A 22,073-nucleotide genomic window follows, 5' to 3' on the forward strand; every position below is an offset into this window, starting at 1 on the left:
AATGGCCCCACATAGTGCTGCATACAGTATAATGAGCCCCACATAGTCCTCCATACAGTATAATGGGCCCCACATAGTCCTCCATACAGAATTACGAGCCCACATAGTTCTCCATACAGAATAATGGGTCCCACACAGTCCTCCATACAGTATAATGGGTCCCACATAGTCCTCCATACAGTATAATGGGCCCCACATAGTCCTCCATACAGAATAATGGGCCCCACATAGTCCTCCATACAGAATAATGGGCCCCACATAGTCCTACATACAGAATAATGGGCCCTACATAGTCCTCCATACAGTTTAATGGACCCCACATAGTCCTCCATATAGAATAATGGCCCCACATAGTCCTCCATACAGAATAATGGGCCCCACATTGTCCTCCATACAGAATAACGAGCCCCACATAGTCCTCCATACAGAATAATGGGCCAAACATAGTCCTCCATACAGTATAATAGGCTCCACATAGTCCTCCATACAGAATAATGGGCCCCACACAGTCCTCCATACAGTATAATGGGCCCCACATAGTCCTCCATACAGAAAAATGGGCCCCACATAGTCCTCCATATACAATAATGGCCCCACATAGTCCTCCATACAGAATAATGGGCCCCACATAGTCCTCCATACAGAATAACGAGCTCCACATAGTCCTCCTGTTGCATCGGCGTCTCTGCCTCCTGATAGGCAGAGACGCCGTCCCTCTCACCTTCCTGTTCAGCGCACGGCGTCCTCCATCGCGCGCTCCTTCCCGGGCACTGTGCTTAGGGCGCGCGCTCCCCCTCTCTTAAAGGGACCGCGCGCGTCGTTCTAAGGAGTCCTCGGCCAATAGCTGGAGGACTTCCCATATATAAAAGTCACCTCCTCGAAAATGGAGGAGCCCGAGCAAAGTTGTTGCAAAGCCTACTCACCTCCGCTTCAGCCCTCAGGTCCCGTTGCCAACTTGACTACCAGTCCTGTTTGCCTGCTTGTCTTCTCTTCAGCCCGACAGTCTGTCTCCTGCATCCGCCAGTCTGTCTATGGGCAAGTCCACCTGCGGACCAGGAAGCACCTGCCAGTTACCTGCCTGCTACCTGTCGTACCTGCTAGCCCGCTCACCTGGGAGCGCTCACCTGCTACCCGCCTGCTAGCCTACCTGGAGGCTCCGCCGTCACTTACCGTGACCACCTGCCTGCCAGCCAAGAGACTCTTACCCGCTCAGCCGTCACTTGCCGTGACCGCCTGCCTGCCAGCCAAGAGACTCTTACCCGCTCTGCCGTCACTTGCCGTGACCGCCTGCCTGCCAGCCAAGAGACTCTTACCCGCTCAGCCGTCACTTGCCGTGACCGCCTGCCTGCCAGCCAAGAGACTCTTATCCGCTCTGCCGTCACTTGCCGTGACCGCCTGCCAGCCAAGAGACTCTTACCCGCTCAGCCGTCACTTCCCGTGACCACCCACCTACTCACCCAGAGACTGCTACCTACCTGTTGTGTCCACTCGCTACTCCGGTCAGTCCCAGCTACCTGACCCGTGGGAGCCACCTGCTCTATTACAAGGGCGTCCCCAGTATAACACCTGCCCCTCGGGGTCCCTCTTTGTTCCAAGGCACAGAGGTTCCACCACCCGGCCCCGTTACAGTTTGCTCGGGCCATGGAACCCAGTGGCACCCAAGCTCCCTCGCTCTCTGACCTGTTCCACGAAGTCTCCCGTCAGAGATCTCAACATGAATCCATCCTGAACCACCTGCGTAAAGTCAACTCCGGCCTGGACACACTGACTGCTCCACCTGGACCTGCCTCCAGTCGTACGACTCACGCTCCGGCAGCGCCGCTGCCCATCAATGCCATGGTACCCGGTCCGGGTCGCCGGCTCTCTGCACCGCCTCGTTTTGGTGGAGATCCCGCCTTGGCTCGAGGCTTCATTAACCAGTGCACCCTGCACTTTGAACTCTTGGCACATCACTTTACCACCGACCGGGCCAAAGTGGCCTTCATCATGTCCCATCTCACTGGGGAAGCACTGGCTTGGCTAAATCCCCTGTGGGAGAGAGGGGATCCCCTGGTATCCAACTTGTCAGCTTTCCTCACTGCTTTCCGGAAAGTCTTCGATGAACCGGGATGAAAGACCTCGTCAGCCTCCTCTCTGCTACGTCTCCGCCAAGGGAGTCTCACCGTTGGCCAATATGCCATATGGTTCCGTACCCTCGCTTCTGAGCTTGGCTGGGATAACGAGGCCCTGCTGTCCGTCTTCTGGGAGGGTCTTTCCGGTCGGATTAAAGATGAACTTGCCGGTCGTGACATCCCTACCACCATGGACGACCTGGTGTCACTTGCTACCCGGATTGACATCCGGTTCCAGGAACGTACCAAGGAAACCACCCGTGAGAGAAGGTTTCCCCGCCTTGCTCCTAACTTCCAGAGACCTGTGTCTTCTTCAGTCACTCCCCGGGCGCACTCACTCGAGCCCATGCAGGTCGACCAGACCAAGTTGGTCAAATCCCGCCAGGAGTCACGCCGGGCTGAGGGGAACTGTTTCTATTGTGGCAGCAAGGAGCACCTGATCCATTCCTGCAAGGAGAGGCCGGGAAACGCCGGTGTCTAGGATCGCTCGGAGAGGTCGTCCTAGACAAAAGTAAGTCCTCTCCCTCCCTGACTTTGTCTGTCTCTTTCTCCTGGGGAGAGGATCGGCACTTTGAAATCGCCCACCTGGACTCTGGAGCTGCTGGGAACCTCATCTCCCAGTCCTTGGTAGAGAGATACCATATTCCCACCAAGCCTCTCACTGAACCTTTGTCAGTTGCCTCCGTAAATGGTAGACTCCTTCCAGTGCCCATCCTGCTCGTCACTGAACCTTTAACTCTGCAGGTGGGAATGCTGCACTCTGAGAAGATCTCCTTCCATGTGCTATCCGGACTCTCTCACTCCCTGTTGCTACGTCTACCTTGGCTCCAGACACATGAACCCATATTGAACTGGCGATCCGGTGAAGTACTCCGGTGGGGTCCAGACTGCCATAAGACCTGCCTGGTTCCGGTCCACCCAGCTCGCCCTCCACCTACGCCAGTTAATCTACCCGGTCTCCCGGCTCCATACTGGCCCTATGCGGACGTCTTCGGTAAAAAGGAAGCAGAGACGTTGCCACCCCATAGGCCATATGACTGCCCGATCGAGCTGGTACCTGGCGCCACTCATCCCCGTGGGCGTATCTACCCATTGTCTGCGGCCGAAACCCGGGCCATGTCTGAATACATTGAAGAAAATCTGGCTAGGGGATTTATCCGAAAATCTACCTCCCCGGCTGGAGCAGGATTCTTCTTTGTCAAAAAGAAAGACGGCTCGCTACGTCCCTGTATTGACTACAGAGGACTCAATCTAATCACTGTAAAAAACAAATACCCCCTGCCGCTCATCTCTGAGTTGTTTGACCCTCTCAAGGGTGCCAGGATCTTCTCCAAGCTGGATCTACGAGGAGCATATAACCTGGTCCGTATCCGTCAAGGAGACGAGTGGAAGACCGCATTCAATACCCGGGACGGTCACTATGAGTACCTTGTGATGCCCTTTGGTCTCTGTAACGCCCCCGATGTCTTTCTAAAGCTGGTCAACGACATCTTCCGTGACCTCCTGTACTCCTGCGTAGTGGTATACCTGGACGATATCTTGGTCTTCTCTCCGGATCTCCCCACACACCGGAGGGATGTTCGTCAGGTCCTGCTTAGGCTTCGGCAGAACCACCTCTATGCCAAATACGAGAAGTGCCTCTTCGACCAGACCTCCCTTCCATTCTTGGGCTATGTTATCTCCCAGACAGGTCTACAAATGGATCCCGAGAAGCTCTCTTCCGTTCTAAAATGGCCCCGTCCAGAGGGATTGAAGGCGATACAGCGATTCCTGGGCTTCGCCAATTACTATCGTCTTTTCATCCCACACTTCTCGTCCCGGACTGCTCCCATATCAGCGCTTACCCGTAAGGGGGCAAATCCCAAGGTATGGTCGCCTGAAGCCGAGGAGGCCTTCCTTTCCTTAAAGAGAGCCTTCGCCTCTGTCCCCGTCCTGCACCGTCCGGACTGCAATAAACAATTCTACCTGGAGGTTGATGCCTCCTCCTCCGGAGCCGGAGCGGTACTTACCCAAAAATCTTCTACCGGGAGAATGGTAACCTGCGGCTTCTTCTCCAAAATCTTCTCCTCGTCTGAGCGCAACTACTTCATAGGAGACCGTGAATTGCTAGCCGTCAAATTGGCACTGCGGGAGTGGCGCTATCTGCTTGAAGGGGCTCTTTACCTGGTGATCATCTACACGGATCACAAAAACCTGGCATATCTCCAAAATGCCCAGAGACTTAATCCTCGCCAGGCCCGGTGGTCGTTGTTTTTTGCCCGCTTCGACTTCATACTTCATTTCCGCCAGGCGGACAAGAACGTCAAAGCTGATGCCTTGTCCTGGTCCTTCCTGTCCTCCGATCAAGAGGAGGAGCCTACGCACATCATTGACTCCTCCAAGGTGATGAATGTGGCCCCCTTGGATCTGACTCGTCTTCCACCCGGAAAGACGTTTGTTGCAGTACCAGATCGGGAGAGGGTTCTTCGCTGGGGACATTCTTCTAAACTAGCTGGCCATGCTGGCCAAAAGAAGACCTTCCAGCTCATTACCCGGCATTACTGGTGGCCTACCCTGCGTAAGGACGTTGTAGACTTCGTCGCGGCCTGTTCATCCTGTGCCCGTAACAAAGTATCCAGACAACTACCAGTTGGAAATCTCCTGCCCCTTCCCGTACCTGCTGCTCCATGGCAGCACATTGCTATGGACTTTATCACCGATCTTCCTGTTTCTGCCGGTTGTACAGTCATTTGGGTGGTCGCTGACCGCTTTTCTAAAATGGCCCACTTCATTCCCCTGTCTGGTCTCCCATCTGCACCCAAGCTGGCTAAAGACTTTATCCGCCACATCTTCCGTCTCCATGGCCTACCCCTCCACATCGTGTCGGATCGTGGGGTTCAGTTCACCTCACGCTTCTGGAGAACCACATGTAAGTTGCTAGACGTCACCCTGGATTTCTCCTCCGCTTACCACCCACAGTCCAATGGTAAAGTGGAGCGGATCAATCAGATCCTGACCAGCTACCTCCGGCACTTCGTTAAAGCCCACCATTCGGATTGGGTGGATCTCCTACCATGGGCCGAATTCTCTTATAATAACCATGAGAGCGAATCCTCTTCCAAATCCCCGTTCTTTATAGTCGGTGGCCAACATCCCCGGATTCCAGTTCCTGTCTCCGCTTCTGTGGACAACCCTGCCGCGGAGTCTCTTGTCAGCGAATTTTCTACTATTTGGGAGAGTACCAGGTCCGCTCTTCTTCTGTCCTCCGAGCGGATGAAGAGATATGCTGATAAGAGACGTCTGGATCCGCCTCAATTCCGTCCGGGAGTCAAGGTTTGGCTCTCTTCCAAACATGTGCAATTCAAAGTACCCTCCTACAAGTTGGCCCCTCGATTCATCGGACCCTTCGAAGTCCTCAGGCAAATTAACCCAGTAGCCTACAAATTAAAACTCCCGGCCACCCTACGCATTCCCAACTCCTTCCACGTATCCCTCCTCAAACCCGTTGTCCTTAACACTTTTTCCGACAATCCAGGTACTCCTCCTACTCCGGTTTCTGCTGAGGACGTCTTTGAAGTGGAGAGTATCCTGGCCACTAAGAGGGTAAGAGGGAGAACCTTTTTTCTGGTGGATTGGAAGAGGTTTGGTCCTGAGGAAAGAACTTGGGAACCCAGGGAGAACATCAACGCTCCGCTTCTCCTTGAGAAATTTCTCTCTGGCCTAAAAAAGGGGGGCCTAAAGGGGGGGTACTGTTGCATCGGCGTCTCTGCCTCCTGATAGGCAGAGACGTCGTCCCTCTCACCTTCCTGATCAGCGCACGGCGTCCTCCAGCGCTCCTTCCCTCGCTGCTGCTGGCGCGCGCTCCTTCCCGGGCACTGTGCTTAGGGCTCCCCCTCTCTTAAACGGACCGCGCGCGCCGTTCTAAGGAGTCCCCGGCCAATAGCCGGAGGACTTCCCAAAATGGAGGTGCCCGAGCAAAGTTGTTGCAAAGCCTACTCACCTCTGCTTCAGCCCTCAGGTCCCGTTGCCAGCCTGACTACCAGTCCTGTTTGCCTGCTTGTCTTCTCTTCAGCCCGACAGTCTGTCTCCTGCATCCGCCAGTCTGTCTATGGGCAAGTCCACCTGCGGACCAGGAAGCACCTGCCAGTTACCTGCCTGCTACCTGCCGTACCTGCTAGCCCGCTCACCTGGGAGAGCTCACCTGCTACCCGCCTGCTAGCCTACCTGGAGGCTCCGCAGTCACTTGCCGTGACCACCTGCCTGCCAGCCAAGAGACTCTTACCCGCTCAGCCGTCACTTGCCGTGACCGCCTGCCTGCCAGCCAAGAGACTCTTACCCGCTCTGCCGTCACTTGCCGTGACCGCCTGCCTGCCTGCCAGCCAAGAGACTCTTACCCGCTCAGCCGTCACTTCCCGTGACCACCCGCCTACTCACCCAGAGACTGCTACCTACCTATTGTGTCCACCCGCTACTCCGGTCAGTCCCAGCTACCTGACCCGTGGGAGCCACCTGCTCTATTACAAGGGCGTCCCCAGTATAACACCTGCCCCTCGGGGTCCCTCCTTGTTCCAAGGCACAGAGGTTCCACCACCTGGCCCCGTTACACCTCCATACAGAATAATGGGTCCCACATAGTCCTCCATACAGAATAACGAGCCCCACATAGTCCTCCATACAGAATAATGGGCCCCACATAGTCCTCCATACAGAATAATAGCCTCACATAGTCCTCCATACAGAATAATGGGTCCCACATAGTCCTCCATACAGAATAATGGGTCCCACAAAGTCCTCCATACAGAATAATGGGCCCCACATAGTCCTCCATACAGAATAATGGGCCCCACATAGTCCTCCATACAGAATAATGGGCCCCACATAGTCCTCCATACAGAATAATGGGTCCCATATATGGGTGGTGGTTCTGATGTTGTGTGTTCTTTCTATATAATATATCTTTCTTTCCTCTTCCTTCCATTTTCCTTCTCCTTCCTACCATCTTTCTTTCTCCTTCCTTTCTTTCATCTTTCTCCTTCCTTCCATCTTTCACCTTCCTTCTCCTTCCTTCCCACATAGTCAGATGGTGACAAAACAGATTTTAATCAGTCCATGTGAAGTTTTAAATCAAAGCTTTTCTCAAGCAGAAAGCTGAGCATGGGCTGATTATAATCTGTTTTCTCACCAGCAGACTGGTCTAGGGCAGCACGGTGGCTCAGTGGTTAGCACTGCAGCCTTGCAGCGCTGGGGTCCTGGGTTCAAACTCCACCAAGGACAACATCTGCAAGAAGTTTGTATGTTCTCCCCGTATTTACGTGGATTTCCTCCGGGTTCTCCAGTTTCCTCACACACTCCAAAGACATACTGATAAGCAGGGGCGTACATAGAAATCATGGGGCCCCATAGCAGAAACTCTAATTCAGCCCACCCCCACAAAAAAAATAAATATTTGTCTGTGTCACAGAAGAGCAGATCTCACAACTTTACATAGTAATTTTCCTCCTGCTGAAGTCCTAGATTCCTCTTTCATTGCCCCCATAAAGTATTATGTAAACAAAAGTGCCCGCCAAATACAGTATGCTACCCCCATGGTGCACTACTCCACATTAACCTCTACATGCACAGTATAATGACCCTACTGTGCCCCACCTCAACTCCCAAGGCAAAGTATGGTGACACACACAGTATGATCCCCAACTGCGACCCCCACACAGCCATCCATACAGTATAATGGGCCCACATACAGTATAATGGCCCCACATAGCCTTCCATATAGTATAATACGCCACCCATAATCCTCCATATAGTATAATGCACTCCCCATAGTCCTCCATACAGTATATGACACACCTCATAGGGTAAAATGCAGCTCCCATATAGTATAATGCACCCTACAGTCCTGCAGTATTATGGGCACCACGTATTCACTGATTTTAAAATACCGTATATTTTAAATAAGCCGACCCGAGTATAAGCCGAGGCCCCTAATTTTACCACAAAAAACTGGGAAAACGTATTGACTCGAGTATAAGCCTAGGTTGAGAAATGCAGCAGCTACTGGTAAATTTCCCCATCCTGGTATATATGGCACCCCTCATCCCCCAATTTTGATACGTATGGTACCCCTCATCCCCCAATCCTGGTACGTGTGGCCCCCTCATCCAGCAATACTGGTATGTGTGGCCTCTTCACCCCCAATCCTCGTATGTGTGGCCCCCCTCATCCACAAATTTTGGTATGTGTGGCCCCCTCATCCTCCAATCCTGGTATGTGTGGGCCCCTCATCCCCCAATCCTGGTATGCGTGGCCTCCTCATCCGCCAATCCTGGTATGTATGGCCGTCTCATCCCCCAATCCTGGTATGTGTGGCCCCATCATACCCCAATCCTGGTATGCATGGCCCCATCCCCCAATACTGGTATGTGTGGCCCCATCATCCCCCAATCTTGGTATGTATGGTACCCCTCATCCCCCAATCCTTGTATGCATGGCCCCCTCATCCCCCAATCCTTGTATGCATGGCCCCCTCATCCCCCAATGCTGGTACGCATGGCACCCCTAATCCCCGAATCCTGGTATGCATGGCACCCCTCATCCCCCAATCCTGGTATGTGTGGCCCCCTCATCCAGCAATCCTGGTATGTGTGGCCCCCTCATCCAGCAATCCTGGTATGTGTGGCCCCCTCATCCAGCAATTCTGGTATGTGTGGCCTCCTCACCCCCAATCCTGGTATATGTGGCCCCCTCATCCCCCAATCCTGGTATGCGTGGCCCCATCACTGCTCACACAAAAAAATAAACACTTACACTCACCTTCATTCCTCACCTCTGTTCCAGTGCTGCTGTGTCCTGTCTGCTGCAGCTCATGTCGGCATCTGTGCAGCGCACGCTCTCAGACGCTGATGTGAGCTGCTGCTGCCGGCATATTCACTCCTCTCCACGCCGGGACTTATGGGCGTGGAGAAGAGTGAATATGCATTCTCTTTAGTAGCGGGCACTAACAGCAGGAGCTGCGGCTCAGCGCTCCTCTGTAGCTACTAAAGAGAATGAATATTCCCTCTTCTCCACGCCCATGGGAGTGGAGAAGAGGGAATATTCATGTACGTTTAGCAGCGGGCACACGTGGTAGCTGCAGCAGCGGCTACTGCATGTACCCCGCTCCTCCGCCGCCGCAACCTCCCTCCCCCCAATACTCACCTATCCTACTCGTTCCGCAGCCGGGCCCCCCGATAAGGAATGTAGATTGTGAGCCCCAGTGGGGACTGTACCCAGAATGTCTGTAAACTGTCTGAATTGTAAAGCGATGCGGAATATGTTGGTACTATATAAATAAAATTATTATTATTATTATTATTTTGTGGATTTGTATACCAGATGTTTTGGTGATAACCATGGGGGGGATTGCTCCAATTTTTCCATGTAAAGTGCTGCTTTTATTTCTCTATCTTTCTATATCTTTTCCTATTTTACATTGAAAGCAATGTCTGTCACTTGGCAAAGCCTCCGCTTGCCACTCTCAGGAGGGCACCCTCACCGATACACCGCGCTGGCACGCCACAGCTCAGTGTCCGCACTTCTCAGTATCATGTGAATCTGCATGGGGAGAGCTATGTTATGTAAAGCGGATCATGAAGGTGGAGGAGATCAGTTTGCTAGAAGTGATCAGATGATCTTTGGAGGAACACAGTACGTGTGTGATTTGCCTGTAGCGCCACCACAGGGAAGAAAAAGCATTACACAGTTCCAATTGAAATCAATGGACTGTCCTTGCAATGCATGGATGTGTTGGGTCTTCCAGAGATGCTCTTTGTAGCTGCTGAGAAGTTAGAATGGTGGACATTCCTGTTATCACTAAATTCCCCAAAAGGGTATTGAACATTGGATTTACTAAACCAGTCCGCCCCGACCTTAATCCTGGCAGGAAATTAAATGGTATTTATATGGTTCTCACTTACTCCTCATTTATGAGATATGGGTCCAGAGCAGATACTGATGGAGATGTAGAGTTCATTTTAGTCAGGGCCATAATGTGCTCGAAAGTTATGTCAGTCTGTGTCCCGGTGTCCATCATCTGCACGTCGGAGGGGGCGTTGTACATCTTTGTGCGAGGGGTTCTTCGTAAAACTTGCACTACGATGGGTTCTTTGGCTGTTTTAAAGGCTTCCACTGCTTGGTCATGTGTGGCTCTTGATAAATCTTTTCCATTTACCTGCAAGAAAAAATGTAAAAAGAAAATTACATTGACTTTCCTTTGTTCTGCTTCCCATCTTAAAGACTTTCCAGTACTTAAAGGGGACCAGTCACTTCTCATATATATATACTTTTTGTATGTGGTGTAAATGCCGCTGTTCTCCTGAATCCGGCGATGTTTTTCTTTTGTTCCTGTTCCTCTCCGTTCCCGAGATATGACCCTCTCTTCCCTGTATATACATCTAACCTTTGTCGATAAATGGGTGTGGTCTTCCAAAGACTCCTGTACATGTGTTGACCACACCCACTTCGATAAAAAAAAATAGATCTACATACAAGGAGAAGGAGGCCATATCTCAGGAACGGAGAGGCTCAGGAAAAAAAGAAAAACATCACTGGATTCAGAAGAACAGTGGCATTTACACCAGGTAAGAAAAATTACATATTTACGGCAAGCGACAAGTCCTGTTTAAATGTTTTTAATTCAGAATTAGAAGACAGGATGTTATTTTTTTTATTTTTATTACTAGACACAGACAATAGTGGTACTGTTGCTAGTCTGGAAAATAATACTGCCTTAACTATTGTCATCGCCCTTCCTCCATTCTTTTTGGCATATTTGCAGAGGATCCATATTTTTTTCCAACAGCAGGGGGAGACAAAGAGCAGAGGGGAAATCTGCTCCTTTAGTAAGAGAATTTGACGTATATGACATTCAGACTAAAACATGTAAAAAATTTTCTTCACCACTTTTCCGAATATTTACTGTCTGGCTGACGTTAATGACAATAACGGATGGACTTGCCCTTGAAATGACGCATATACCACTGACAGTAATGATTGTGATGTAGATGGGGGAGGGGAGTCGTGTATTTAATAGCGATGGATCTAGAAAGCCTGTCTAATGGACTCATTATATTTTACTCATGGAAGGCTTCCCGGCACGTTTTTTTTTTCCACGTATGTTCACCCTGTGAATTGAATGAAGCTTTGTGTCTGCGTTATCTCTGCTCTACCAGTGTTCATAGCAGAACGCAGGCAGCGGAACACATTGATTGCCTCCAGCTACAGGTAATAAACAGCTCTTATCATACAGGAGGCGGCAATCAATATTCTTAGATACTTGTTGTTCTAAACACCCCAGAGCTTGCCCAGCGGATTGCGATGCCACCTGCAGCTCCATCCCCCTCTCTTTCAAAACAGCAATGGAGATACTGTCATTGTACAACCTCAAAGACATTAATGCGTTAAAGGAGGAATTCGTGCATTTTCAGGATTGTCCTGGATTAGGAAAATTAGTTTTTTTTTCCAGAAACATCGCCCCCCCTTGTCGATGGGCAGTGCCTGGTTTTGCAGCTTCGTTTTCATTTGACTTTTGCAATACCTGACACAGCCTAAATGTGGAGCCGTTTCTGGAAATTTGCACCATTTCAGCCGTACCCCAATTTACAAACCCCTTTCCATATGCCTTACTAGGAATTGATCCTCTGATTTTTGTCTTTTGCTCTGGATGACCTGTCCTACTTTACACAAAAATGAATATGAACTGTGCAAAGCTTCATTTCTCCAGTGAGGGCGCTGTAGGGAAATTAAACACTTAGTACCAGGTTTCACCATAGATTATCATGGAGGAAGGGGATATTTTGTCATCTACTTATTGTCAAGGGACTGTAGGGATTGCCCCAAAATTGCCATCACATATCACTTAAGCCCATTTATATCCGTCCTGTACTTAGATCCAATGGCACGTAGGTACGACCACATAAATTATGGTTCCTAAAAATAATCTGAAAAATGATGAGGCCATCGTGACATATTCAAAAACCCAGATTACACAACAAATCCTATGTCTACAATTCAAAAATCAGGTTAAAGGGGAATTATACCAAAAATCATAAAATTGTCCATATATCAGTAAATCAAAAGATAGAGAAGCCATCAAAGTTTGAAAATGATATTTCATCTACTTACAGAGATATTGTCACTTTTTTGTTTTGTTATGGCAGCCATTTTAGAGGAAGTGACAAAAAGGAACAGGAAGTGGAGCCATATTGGTCGTTACTTTGACATTGCTTTTAAATCACTCTGTGATTAATAGAACATACTGATAAGACGTTTATTTGATGGAGACAACAAATATGGCCACACTTTGTTGTCCCTTTAAAAAATGGCTGCCATTTGCTGCTCAGATTTCCTAGAAGCATCAATAGCAACTGTAGTAATAAGTGAGCTAGAGCTATTCAATTCTGTAATACATTTCCTATAACCTTCAGCCCCACAGTCATATAAAACAGTCATTTACTAGACATAATGGATCTGCTAATGTGTGACAGAACATTATAAGGCCCAATAATAGATGGTGCCCCCTGTGGCACAAGGTGGCCACAAAAACAAAAAACCTGCTTGGATTTTTTTTCTGTCGCGCTCCTTTAATCTTCCCTAGACCATCAGTATTGTTACCGAGGAGAAGGAAAATTAAATTAACTATATTAAAAGTCTGTAGCAGTTTTCCAGAGTCCTTTCTCTGCTGCTGTCAACTTTCGGAGCATAACCTCCGCTCTCGCTGTTTCTGTGTAATGAGTTACTTTATTCTTGTGGATTTTAATAACTTGCTCAATGATCTGGAAGTCACAGAACTCAGAAATTATAACCTCAAAAATCGCTACTTCGGGGAGATTGTCTTCACCCTGCAGCTTAAATGTTGGGTAGGTTGTGATGACTCCTCACCATGCTCGAAGCGGATTTTCCAAAAACCCCTGATGTGATATAGCATGCTCTGCTTGCTATGTGAATTTTAGGAAACTGCTCCTAGTGGAAACTACTTACAACTATTTATAAGCTACACAGCATAGCCACACTAACCAAATCACTTATGATCAGTTGAGTGCTGGAATGGGCCACTAGCCTATTACTTTTTCGGGTTTGCTGTAGTAATCAGAGTCATATTTTGAATGTGGCATAGGATGTATCTATGGAGGTGCCCCAATAGAGGAGCTTATAGTTGATGATTTCAATTCGCGTCAGATGTGCCAATGGAAGTGCCCATAGATGTCCTATAGGTGATGCTTTGATTTGGCATAGGATGTGCCTATGAAGGAGCCCATAGAGGGTCCTATAGGTGATGCTTTGACTTGGCATAGGATGTGCCAATGGAAGTGCCCATAGATGTCCTATAGGTGATGCTTTGATTTGGCATAGGATGTGCCTATGAAGGAGCCCATAGATGTCCCTTTAGGTGATGCTTTGACTTGGCATAGGATGTGCCTATGAAGGAGCCCATAGATGTCCCTATAGGTGACGCTTTGACTTGGCATAGGATGTGCCTATGAAGGAGCCCATAGATGTCCTATAGGTGATGCTTTGATTTGGCATAGGATGTGCCTATGAAGGAGCCCATAGAGGGTCCTATAGGTGATGCTTTGACTTGGCATAGGATGTGCCTATGAAGGAGCCCATAGATGTCCCTATAGGTGACGCTTTGACTTGGCATAGGATGTGCCTATGAAGGAGCCCATAGATGTCCCTATAGGTGATGCTTTGACTTGGCATAGGATGTGCCTATGAAGGAGCCCATAGACGTCCCTATAGGTGATGTTTTGATTTGGCATAGGATGTGCCTATGAAGCTGCCCATAGAAATGTCTATAAGTGATGCTTTGATTTGGCGTAAGACATACTGAAAAAGGTGCCTGTAGGTCAGTGTTTCCCAAACCCCATCAATCACCTGTGCAATACTAAGGAGTTCCTGAAAACATGACCTGTGGGGGGCCGTGAGGATGGGGTTTGGGAAACACTGCTGTAGGTGATGCTTTGAGTAGGAATAAAACATGTCTGAAGTAGCCCATAAAAATCCCTATAGGTGATGCTTTGATTTGGCATAGAACATGCCTATGAAGGTGTCCATAAAGGTCCCTATAGGCAATGCTTTAATTTGGCATAGGACGTGCTTATGAAGGTGCCCATAGAAATGTCTATAAGTGATGCTTTGGTTTGGCATAGGACATGCTGAAAAAGGTGCCCATAGAAGTACCAATGGGTAATGCTTAGATTTGGCATTGGACATGCCTATGAAAGTGCCCATAGAGGGCCCTATAGGTAATGCTTTGATTTGGCATAGGACGTGCCTATGGAGGTCCCAATAGGTGATGCTTTGAGAATTAGTGCTGTAATGTAGTCAGATGACTACAAAATGAACTGAGGTTCTAGTTAGATAATAAAAAGAACAGTCTTTATGATTTACTGATTGAAAAGAAAAACAAACCGAGAAATATGATATGTACAGGCTCCATAGATGTAAATATGAAGCTGCCATTTTCATAGGGGGATGTTCATTGCAGATCATCAAGGAATTGATGGCTAGACCTTGTTATCTTATGAATGTGAGTGCGAGGACCTACCAATGCATTCTCAGTCTAACCCTAAAGGTTTTTTTTTCCTTTGGATACCTACTCATTAGAAGGTTCTCCTGGAAATTATTAGGTGTCCATTGCTGAAATCACTAATGGTCAGCTGCTATCTGTGAGAAATCCTGACACCAAAGGATCAATCCCTGCAGTGCCACTATAGGTGATAGGAAGAATTACGCAGTAGCCATTAATATGACGGGGTTGTTTGTGAAATGCAGGACCGGACAGGTCATCCATAGAGAGCTCTTCACAATGGCTCTGTCCAAGAGATGAAGATCCTGAGCACAATACACTTTCATATTATCAATTTCCTAACAGGTTAAATAAAAGGGGGTTTCTTGAGTGGCAACCTCTGTATAGCCTACATTAATAAGTAGCATCAGCTGTTTTTATATTCAATCTGCTACAGGGTTAAAATAACACATTACCACACTCATAACAATGCCCAATAATGAGGCCACATCTGGGATCACATAATGCTACACATAAGTCAGATTCATAAGATGATAAATGACTCTGGAGCCCAAGACATTGTAAAGACTAATGTATATGAACCAATGGTCATAACAATGGGAGCTAATATGTAACATCGAGGAACGATGGATGGATGGCAGTACTCAAATTATTCATGTGCTACCAACACCAATGAAAGTCTAGATGATGGGTGACTTCATGAATGGTCCCCTCTGCAGCACGGTCCCTATGTGCCGTCAACTAATCAAAAATTTTAGGATGTACTTTTCCAAGCAAATGAGATGGTATGTGCGTTTGGCCAAAAGTTATATCCCTTTAATACATGTACTAAGGGCCGTATAGGGTTGCTATACTCTTTTTCTTATGGCGCACCACTCATTGCATTCTAACTTCCACTTTTTTTTATTTCCTTAGCCAATATATAATTTATATTGTCAGCAATGAATGATTTTTTACAAGAAATGTAGAAATTGAAATCTTGAAGAGCAAAGGAATTAGTCAGACTGCAGAAGATATCTACCCAAGAAATAAAATTCTGCTAGTATGGACAAGTAGCCCCCAATCATATCAGATTGTATCATTTGGTGAAGTCACCCTTTCACACCCTTATCGATAGGAATTTTTGGGGTCCATTAATATAAGTGATTATGTTTGTCTTAAAAATTAGTCAATGTTTTGTAATACATGGGTGAGTAAAAAGTTGGCCACCACTCGAATGATTTTAGCGGCATCAGTACAGAGGTGTCCCGAAGGATTGGACATGTTGAATATGAACATGTCCAAACTTCTGTTCTCACAGGGAATAAGCCAACAGAGAGGTGTCTGACTGCAATATTTTCCCTTCTCTCCACTGAAAACACTTGCATGCTAAGCAGTGTATGAGAGTGCCCAACTATTGGGGGTTGGGATATAGCTAGACAAGCTTTTTAACATACATATCTATGCCATATAGTGGGGATACCAATGCCAAATTAACTCTACTACTCCAAAATCTTGAATACAGTTTCACATTTTTGCTCAAAATTGGCCCTTTCTTCCATATATGTTAGCTCAGAATTTCGGTCTATATGGTTTATTGTACAGAGACCGGGCACTAAAGGCTGTTTTGTGTTGCCCACAACAAAGGGGTGACATAAGATTTTGGAACCAAGTCGATTCCTCGAACTACGGCTGTCTGACCCGGTTATTTAGCAGCATGGCATGGTAAACATTTGTATGCATTAAAGCATTTGTTGGATGCCCTTTATTCCGCTATGTTAGGGAGGGAAACCTTTTATTCAGTCTTCTGTAACCACAGCAAATCCCGTGATACATTGAGGGTCTATTCACCGACCGGCATAGACCCTTGTTTTCCATCCAAAACTCTCTTTCTGGTCTAACAAACATCTTTATTGAAATTCTAAGAAGACTTCAAGTCGCGAAAAGGATCCGAACCATAAAGAATTTGTGGATCACCAGAAATGTTTTTCCATTTTTCTTGTGAATTTCAGTAGAGCGGTCGAGGATACCAATTAATTCTACTTGATATCCTCGGTTAATCCGTCCTTTCTTTCTCTTCAACTATATTGTGCCATAATAGACTCCTTCCTTCGTAGGCTCTATTCACCGAGCTGTATTACATAGCACCAACTCCAGAAGACAAATTACATGGGTTCATTCGGTTCCCCTATATTCTCTTTTCAAAGAAAATGAAAAATCAGCTTTGGAAGGACTTGGAGAAAGAGACTCTTGTCCGAATCTGAGAAGCCAAAGACCACTGTTGTCAGTCAAATGGTCCTGAAGCTTTCAATGTTTTGACATTGTCAAATGACTTACTCTTTAGGTTTCCTATTTCACATTTACAAAGCTTTTAAGTAACCCCAACAGGTCATGTTTTAGCCAAGGGCATACCTACCATAGCGGCAGCCATCCATATTATGGTAAGGGGCCCTGGGAGAGAGGGGCCTTGCTTGAGTTTGTCTCATCTTTATTACTGTTGGGTAGGACTCATCTCTAAAGAGTCCTAGAACCGAAGGTTCCTACGGAAATCATGGTGGGAAGCAAAGACTAAGCCCTTATGTTCTTGGTGGTAAAACCTTGCACCATAATGGGGCTCTGAAGCTCACTCTAGGGTTAAGTCTTGTCAACATCAACTTGATTTTGTTGCTCTTCTTCTAACTTTTCCATGGAGTGTGGACTCCTCTGGGGTGCGCATGTTGCTTTGATGACCACATTGCAGTGCATGGTTGCACCATGGAGTGGAGTTCTCAAAAAAAGAAGAGACCTTTACTACACCTATTTGGCATTGACTACTCCTAATCTTAACTAACCAAACTGCTTTTGTGTAAAAAACTCCTCAATACTTGTCTACCAGGATAGATTTTCTCGTAAACTGCACATCAGCACTCGTTTTGTGGTTCAATTAGGGCCACTACCTTTATAGAGAGAAAATCAGAGTCATCTCAGTTCATCATCTGGTCTCAGGAATCTGACCTCTGAAGTCAGAATTAGTATGTACTTTGTGTCTTTTACATAATTATGGCCCATAGACACTGTGGGGCGTTTACCCTCATGCAATTCCTAAGTGGTGGTAAGGAGTAAATTCTGGACATAGCCTCGTAATTAAATAGGGCAGGAGAGACTTATGTATTCTGCACGTTTTATCCATCCATATGCTGCACTTTGGCTTCTTTATGTGACATGGGCTGAGATGCGTCCCTCCCCACCACCTGCTTCAAAGCAGTAAGCAGATGTATAGATGGTGAGGAGATGAACATAAGTAGTGTGGGGAGCGGCATGACGTCATTCGGAGGAAAGAGGAGGCCAGTTGGAGGGAAAGAACCTCTGTAAAAAAATGTTGATGCTAAGACGAGTGAATATAGTATATACTCGATTGCAGATGATGGATTTTTTTAACTTGAGATGGTCTTGAAGAGTTACCACCCATCTGATGTATTAGCTGTTAGTATTTAGGGGCACAGATGGGTAGATATGTGCCAGAATGGGAATGGTTATCCATGCTAAAAACTTCACCTACTGTAGGAAAGGAGAAGTTAATGGGGCAATGTTGGAGACACTGTGTCTTATCATTATGGGGGAACTATAGCTCTCGTTATGGGGGCAGAGTCATTGCAAGGGATTGTCATGGTGGTCAATGTAGGGTTACTGTGCGTGTCAATGATGGTGGACTTTAAATATAGGCCAATATTGCCGGAATTGAGGAGAAATATCATTATTGTCATAGAGATACTATGATTGTTATTATGGGGACACTGTTTGCCCCTATGGCTGTAATTTTGGCGCACTGTCATTGTCATTATGGGCATATTGTGGTTGGACTGAAAAAGGCACTGTGGTCATTGTGAATGTCCACAGGAGTCACTGTTATGAGGCAGTATTACTGTTGCTATAAGGCAATATTATTGTTGCTAAGAGACAAAATTGTCGTTTGTATGAGGCAGTACTATTGTTGCTATGAGACAGTATTACTGTATCTATGAGGCATTACTATTGTTGCTATGAGACAGCATTACTGTTGCAATGAGACAGTATTACTGTTGCTATGAGGCATTACTATTGTTGCTGTGAGACAGTATTACTGTTGCTATGAGGCATTACTATTGTTGCTATGAGACAGTATTATTGCGGCTTTGAGGCAATATGACTGTTATGAGGCAGCAACAGTAATACTGACTCATAGCAACAGTTACACTGTCTCATAGCAACAGTTATACTGCCTCATAGCAAGAGTACTACAGCCTCATAGCAACAGTACTACAGCCTCATAGCAACAGTACTACAGCCTCATAGCAACAGTACTACAGCCTCATAGCAACAGTACCACTGCCTCATAGCAACAGTACCACTGCCTCATAGCAACAGTACCACTGCCTCATAGCAACAGTACCACTGCCTCATAGCAACAGTACTACTGCCTAATAGCAACAGTACTACTGCCTCATAGCAACAGTGATATTACCTCATAGTATTACTGTTACTATGAGGCATTACTACTCTTGCTATGAGGCATTACTACTGTTGCTAAGAGGCAGTATTACTGTTGCTAAGAGGCAGTACTAATTTGCTATGAGGCAGTATTACTGTTGCTATGAGGCAGCATTACTGTTGCTATGAGGCAGCATTACTGCCTCATAGCAACAGTACTACTGCCTCATAGCAACAGTACTACTGCCTCATAGCAACAGTACTATTACCTCATAGTATTACTGTTACTATGAGGCATTACTACTCTTACTATGAGGCATTACTACTGTTGCTAAGAGGCAGTATTACTGTTGCTAAGAGGCAGTACTAATTTGCAATGAGGCAGTACTAATTTGCTATGAGGCAGTATTACTGTTGCTATGAGGCAGTATTACTGTTGCTATGAGGCAGCATTAACTGTTGCTATGAGGCAGTATTACTGTTGCTATGAGGCAGTATTACTGTTGCTATGAGGCAGTAGTACTGTTGCTATGAGGCAGTATTACTGTTGCTATGAGGCAGCATTACTACTCTTACTATGAGGCATTACTACTGTTGCTAAGAGGCAGTATTACTGTAGCTATGAGGCAGTACTAATTTGCTATGAGGCAGCATTACTGTTGCTATGAGGCAGCATTACTGCCTCATAGCAACAGTACTACTGCCTCATAGCAACAGTACTACTGCCTCATAGCAACAGTACTATTACCTCATAGTATTACTGTTACTATGAGGCATTACTACTGTTGCTAAGAGGCAGTATTACTGTTGCTATGAGGCAGTATTACTGTTGCTATGAGGCAGTAGTACTGTTGCTATGAGGCAGTAGTACTGTTGCTATGAGGCAGTAGTACTGTTATAGGGCACTGTTGCTATAGTGATGAATCCTAAATAAAATACTAGACATGTCACAGTATGTTCTCCGTGGAGTCATTTCCTCGAGGTATCTCTGCCCCACGGCCGATGGCTCCATCACGCAGCCAGGCCGGAGTGACATTTTCATAAATCAGGGGCTGATCCTCCAGCCCATAGCTTCCCCCGTCGTACATTCGTCCTGTAATAATCCTCTCAGGAGCCGCCTCCGTTTTGTCTCAAGCTGACTGTTTGATTGTTCGCTTTCTCGTAAGTGAATATTCTGCTATTCACACGGATTTATGTGTAATAAAAGGATCCTGCGAGTGCGGATTCATGCAGAGGAGCTGCATTATTCATACGCAAGTCAAGAGGAACATTTCAATTGCCGAGCGCTGATGTATGTCTCATTAAGCATTGGGACGTTGGGAGCCGCGCACACAGGCGCCACCATCATTAGAGGGCAGTTTTCTGGAGATCGGAGATCTTCCAAGCTGTCAAGCCGAGGATTTGTCGATGCACTTTTATTTTTTCTTCTCCCCCCCTTCATACTGAACTCATTTGTGATAGAAATCCCGGCTTTAAATGTAATTTGCGCTGAGAATAACACAAATACTTTCATGTTGGTGTGTTAACGAGCATTCACGCCGTTCAGGCCGCCATCCAGATCTGGAGTTCAAGTTTGGAGGAGCGAGACTTAAAGAATAACAAAAACCCGTCACGTCTCCTGATAGAGAAATGGCAATTACGGCACATCTTTTCTCAAATCTCAAAATGTCACTCTGTTGTTCCTCCTGGAAATGTAAAAGCCCTGGATATAACCATTCACCCTTGTAGTTACGCCCCAATAGGTGCAACGGTTGCCTAAGGGGCCCCAAAAGTCTCTATGGTCTACATGAAAAGACCAATATTATTAAAGACTTGCAATAATTGGGGGTGCTCTTGAAGCTTTTGCATTGGGGCCCATGAGCTTCAAGTTACGCCATTGTTTCCCTACAGACTCTGATACTGTCAGCCCTAGTTGCACAATGTCAGACACTTCCAAATGACAAAGGAGAACGGTAATGCCCAGTTGTCATTTTATTTCATACATTTTCAGGAGAGATAACAGAAGGATGGAACAATAACTAGTAAAAGATGCTATTTTGGGGAAAACAGTCAGTAGAGATACTACGTCATTTAAAATATATAAATCTAAAGAGATTAACTGGAATAAAAATTGGTGTATAGGCACATGTTCACACTGGCCACTAAACAGAATAAAAAAGGGTGCTTAGTTTACATAATTTTGATTAAAAAAAATGGAAAAGAAATCCCACCACGTCAAGGTGACCCTATTCGGGACGGTCCTAACTTCTAGTATTAAAACCTTACCATCCCGAATAGGGTCATCTTGACGTAGTGGGATGGCTTTTATGTATTTTTTTAAATAAAATTATTACAATTTTGATAAAAACTAAGCACCCTATATTATTTTCATGGACTGTTGCCATTTATTTATTTACTGCAGGGTATTTGCGCATTTTGTTTTTGTCTGTTTAGTTGCTAGTGTGACCATGCGCCTACATGCTGCATACAAACCAACTTATTTTCCAGTTCATCTCTAAGTTTTTGTTTCAGTTTTTTTGTGCTCTGTACAAATAAGTGTAGTGACCTCCCTTTTCCTTGAGCTGGACATTACATTCATATAGTTCCCCATGGCTGGGTGTCTATTAGATGGGTCTCAGTCCTTCGCAGCCCTTATTCACATTACGTCACTTGTCATATGGTAAGGCTTTAATACTAGAGGTTAAGACAGTCTCGAATAGGGTCACCTTGACGGGGTGGGATGGCTTTTATGTTTTCTTTTATCAAAATTATGTTAACGAAGCACCCTATATTATTTTCATACACTATTGCTATTTATTTATCTACTGCAGGGTGTTATATTGTTTTTGTCTTGGGTTTTGTCATTTAGATTATGTAAGGGAACACTCCAATACCCAATGGCTAAAAATGTGGGTCTATCATGCTTATCAACAAGACCTCGAATTTATGATCAAGAATGTGTATTTAGCTATAGGGCCCCCTCTTCATGGGGCCCATAGATGTCCTGTAGTCTC

The 22,073-nt window shown here is 46.4% G+C and overlaps 1 protein-coding gene across 4 annotated transcripts in view; it reads right to left on the reverse strand.

Annotated features, from left to right (window-relative positions):
• The window catches only part of PDZRN3 (PDZ domain containing ring finger 3), a 289,552-nt gene that overhangs the window by 15,499 nt on the left and 251,980 nt on the right, over nucleotides 1-22,073 (reverse strand). For all 4 annotated transcript variants that reach the window (XM_073644772.1, XM_073644771.1, XM_073644770.1 and 1 more), the window contains one exon: nucleotides 10,043-10,296. In XM_073644772.1, coding sequence (XP_073500873.1) covers nucleotides 10,043-10,296 — 254 coding nt within the window. The remainder of the gene's footprint in view (nucleotides 1-10,042; nucleotides 10,297-22,073) is intronic.

The sequence above is a fragment of the Phyllobates terribilis genome, unplaced genomic scaffold, assembly GCF_046119375.1.
Source record: "Phyllobates terribilis strain yellow unplaced genomic scaffold, ASM4611937v1 Scaffold_8__6_contigs__length_399053987, whole genome shotgun sequence".
Lineage (NCBI taxonomy): Eukaryota > Metazoa > Chordata > Amphibia > Anura > Dendrobatidae > Phyllobates > Phyllobates terribilis.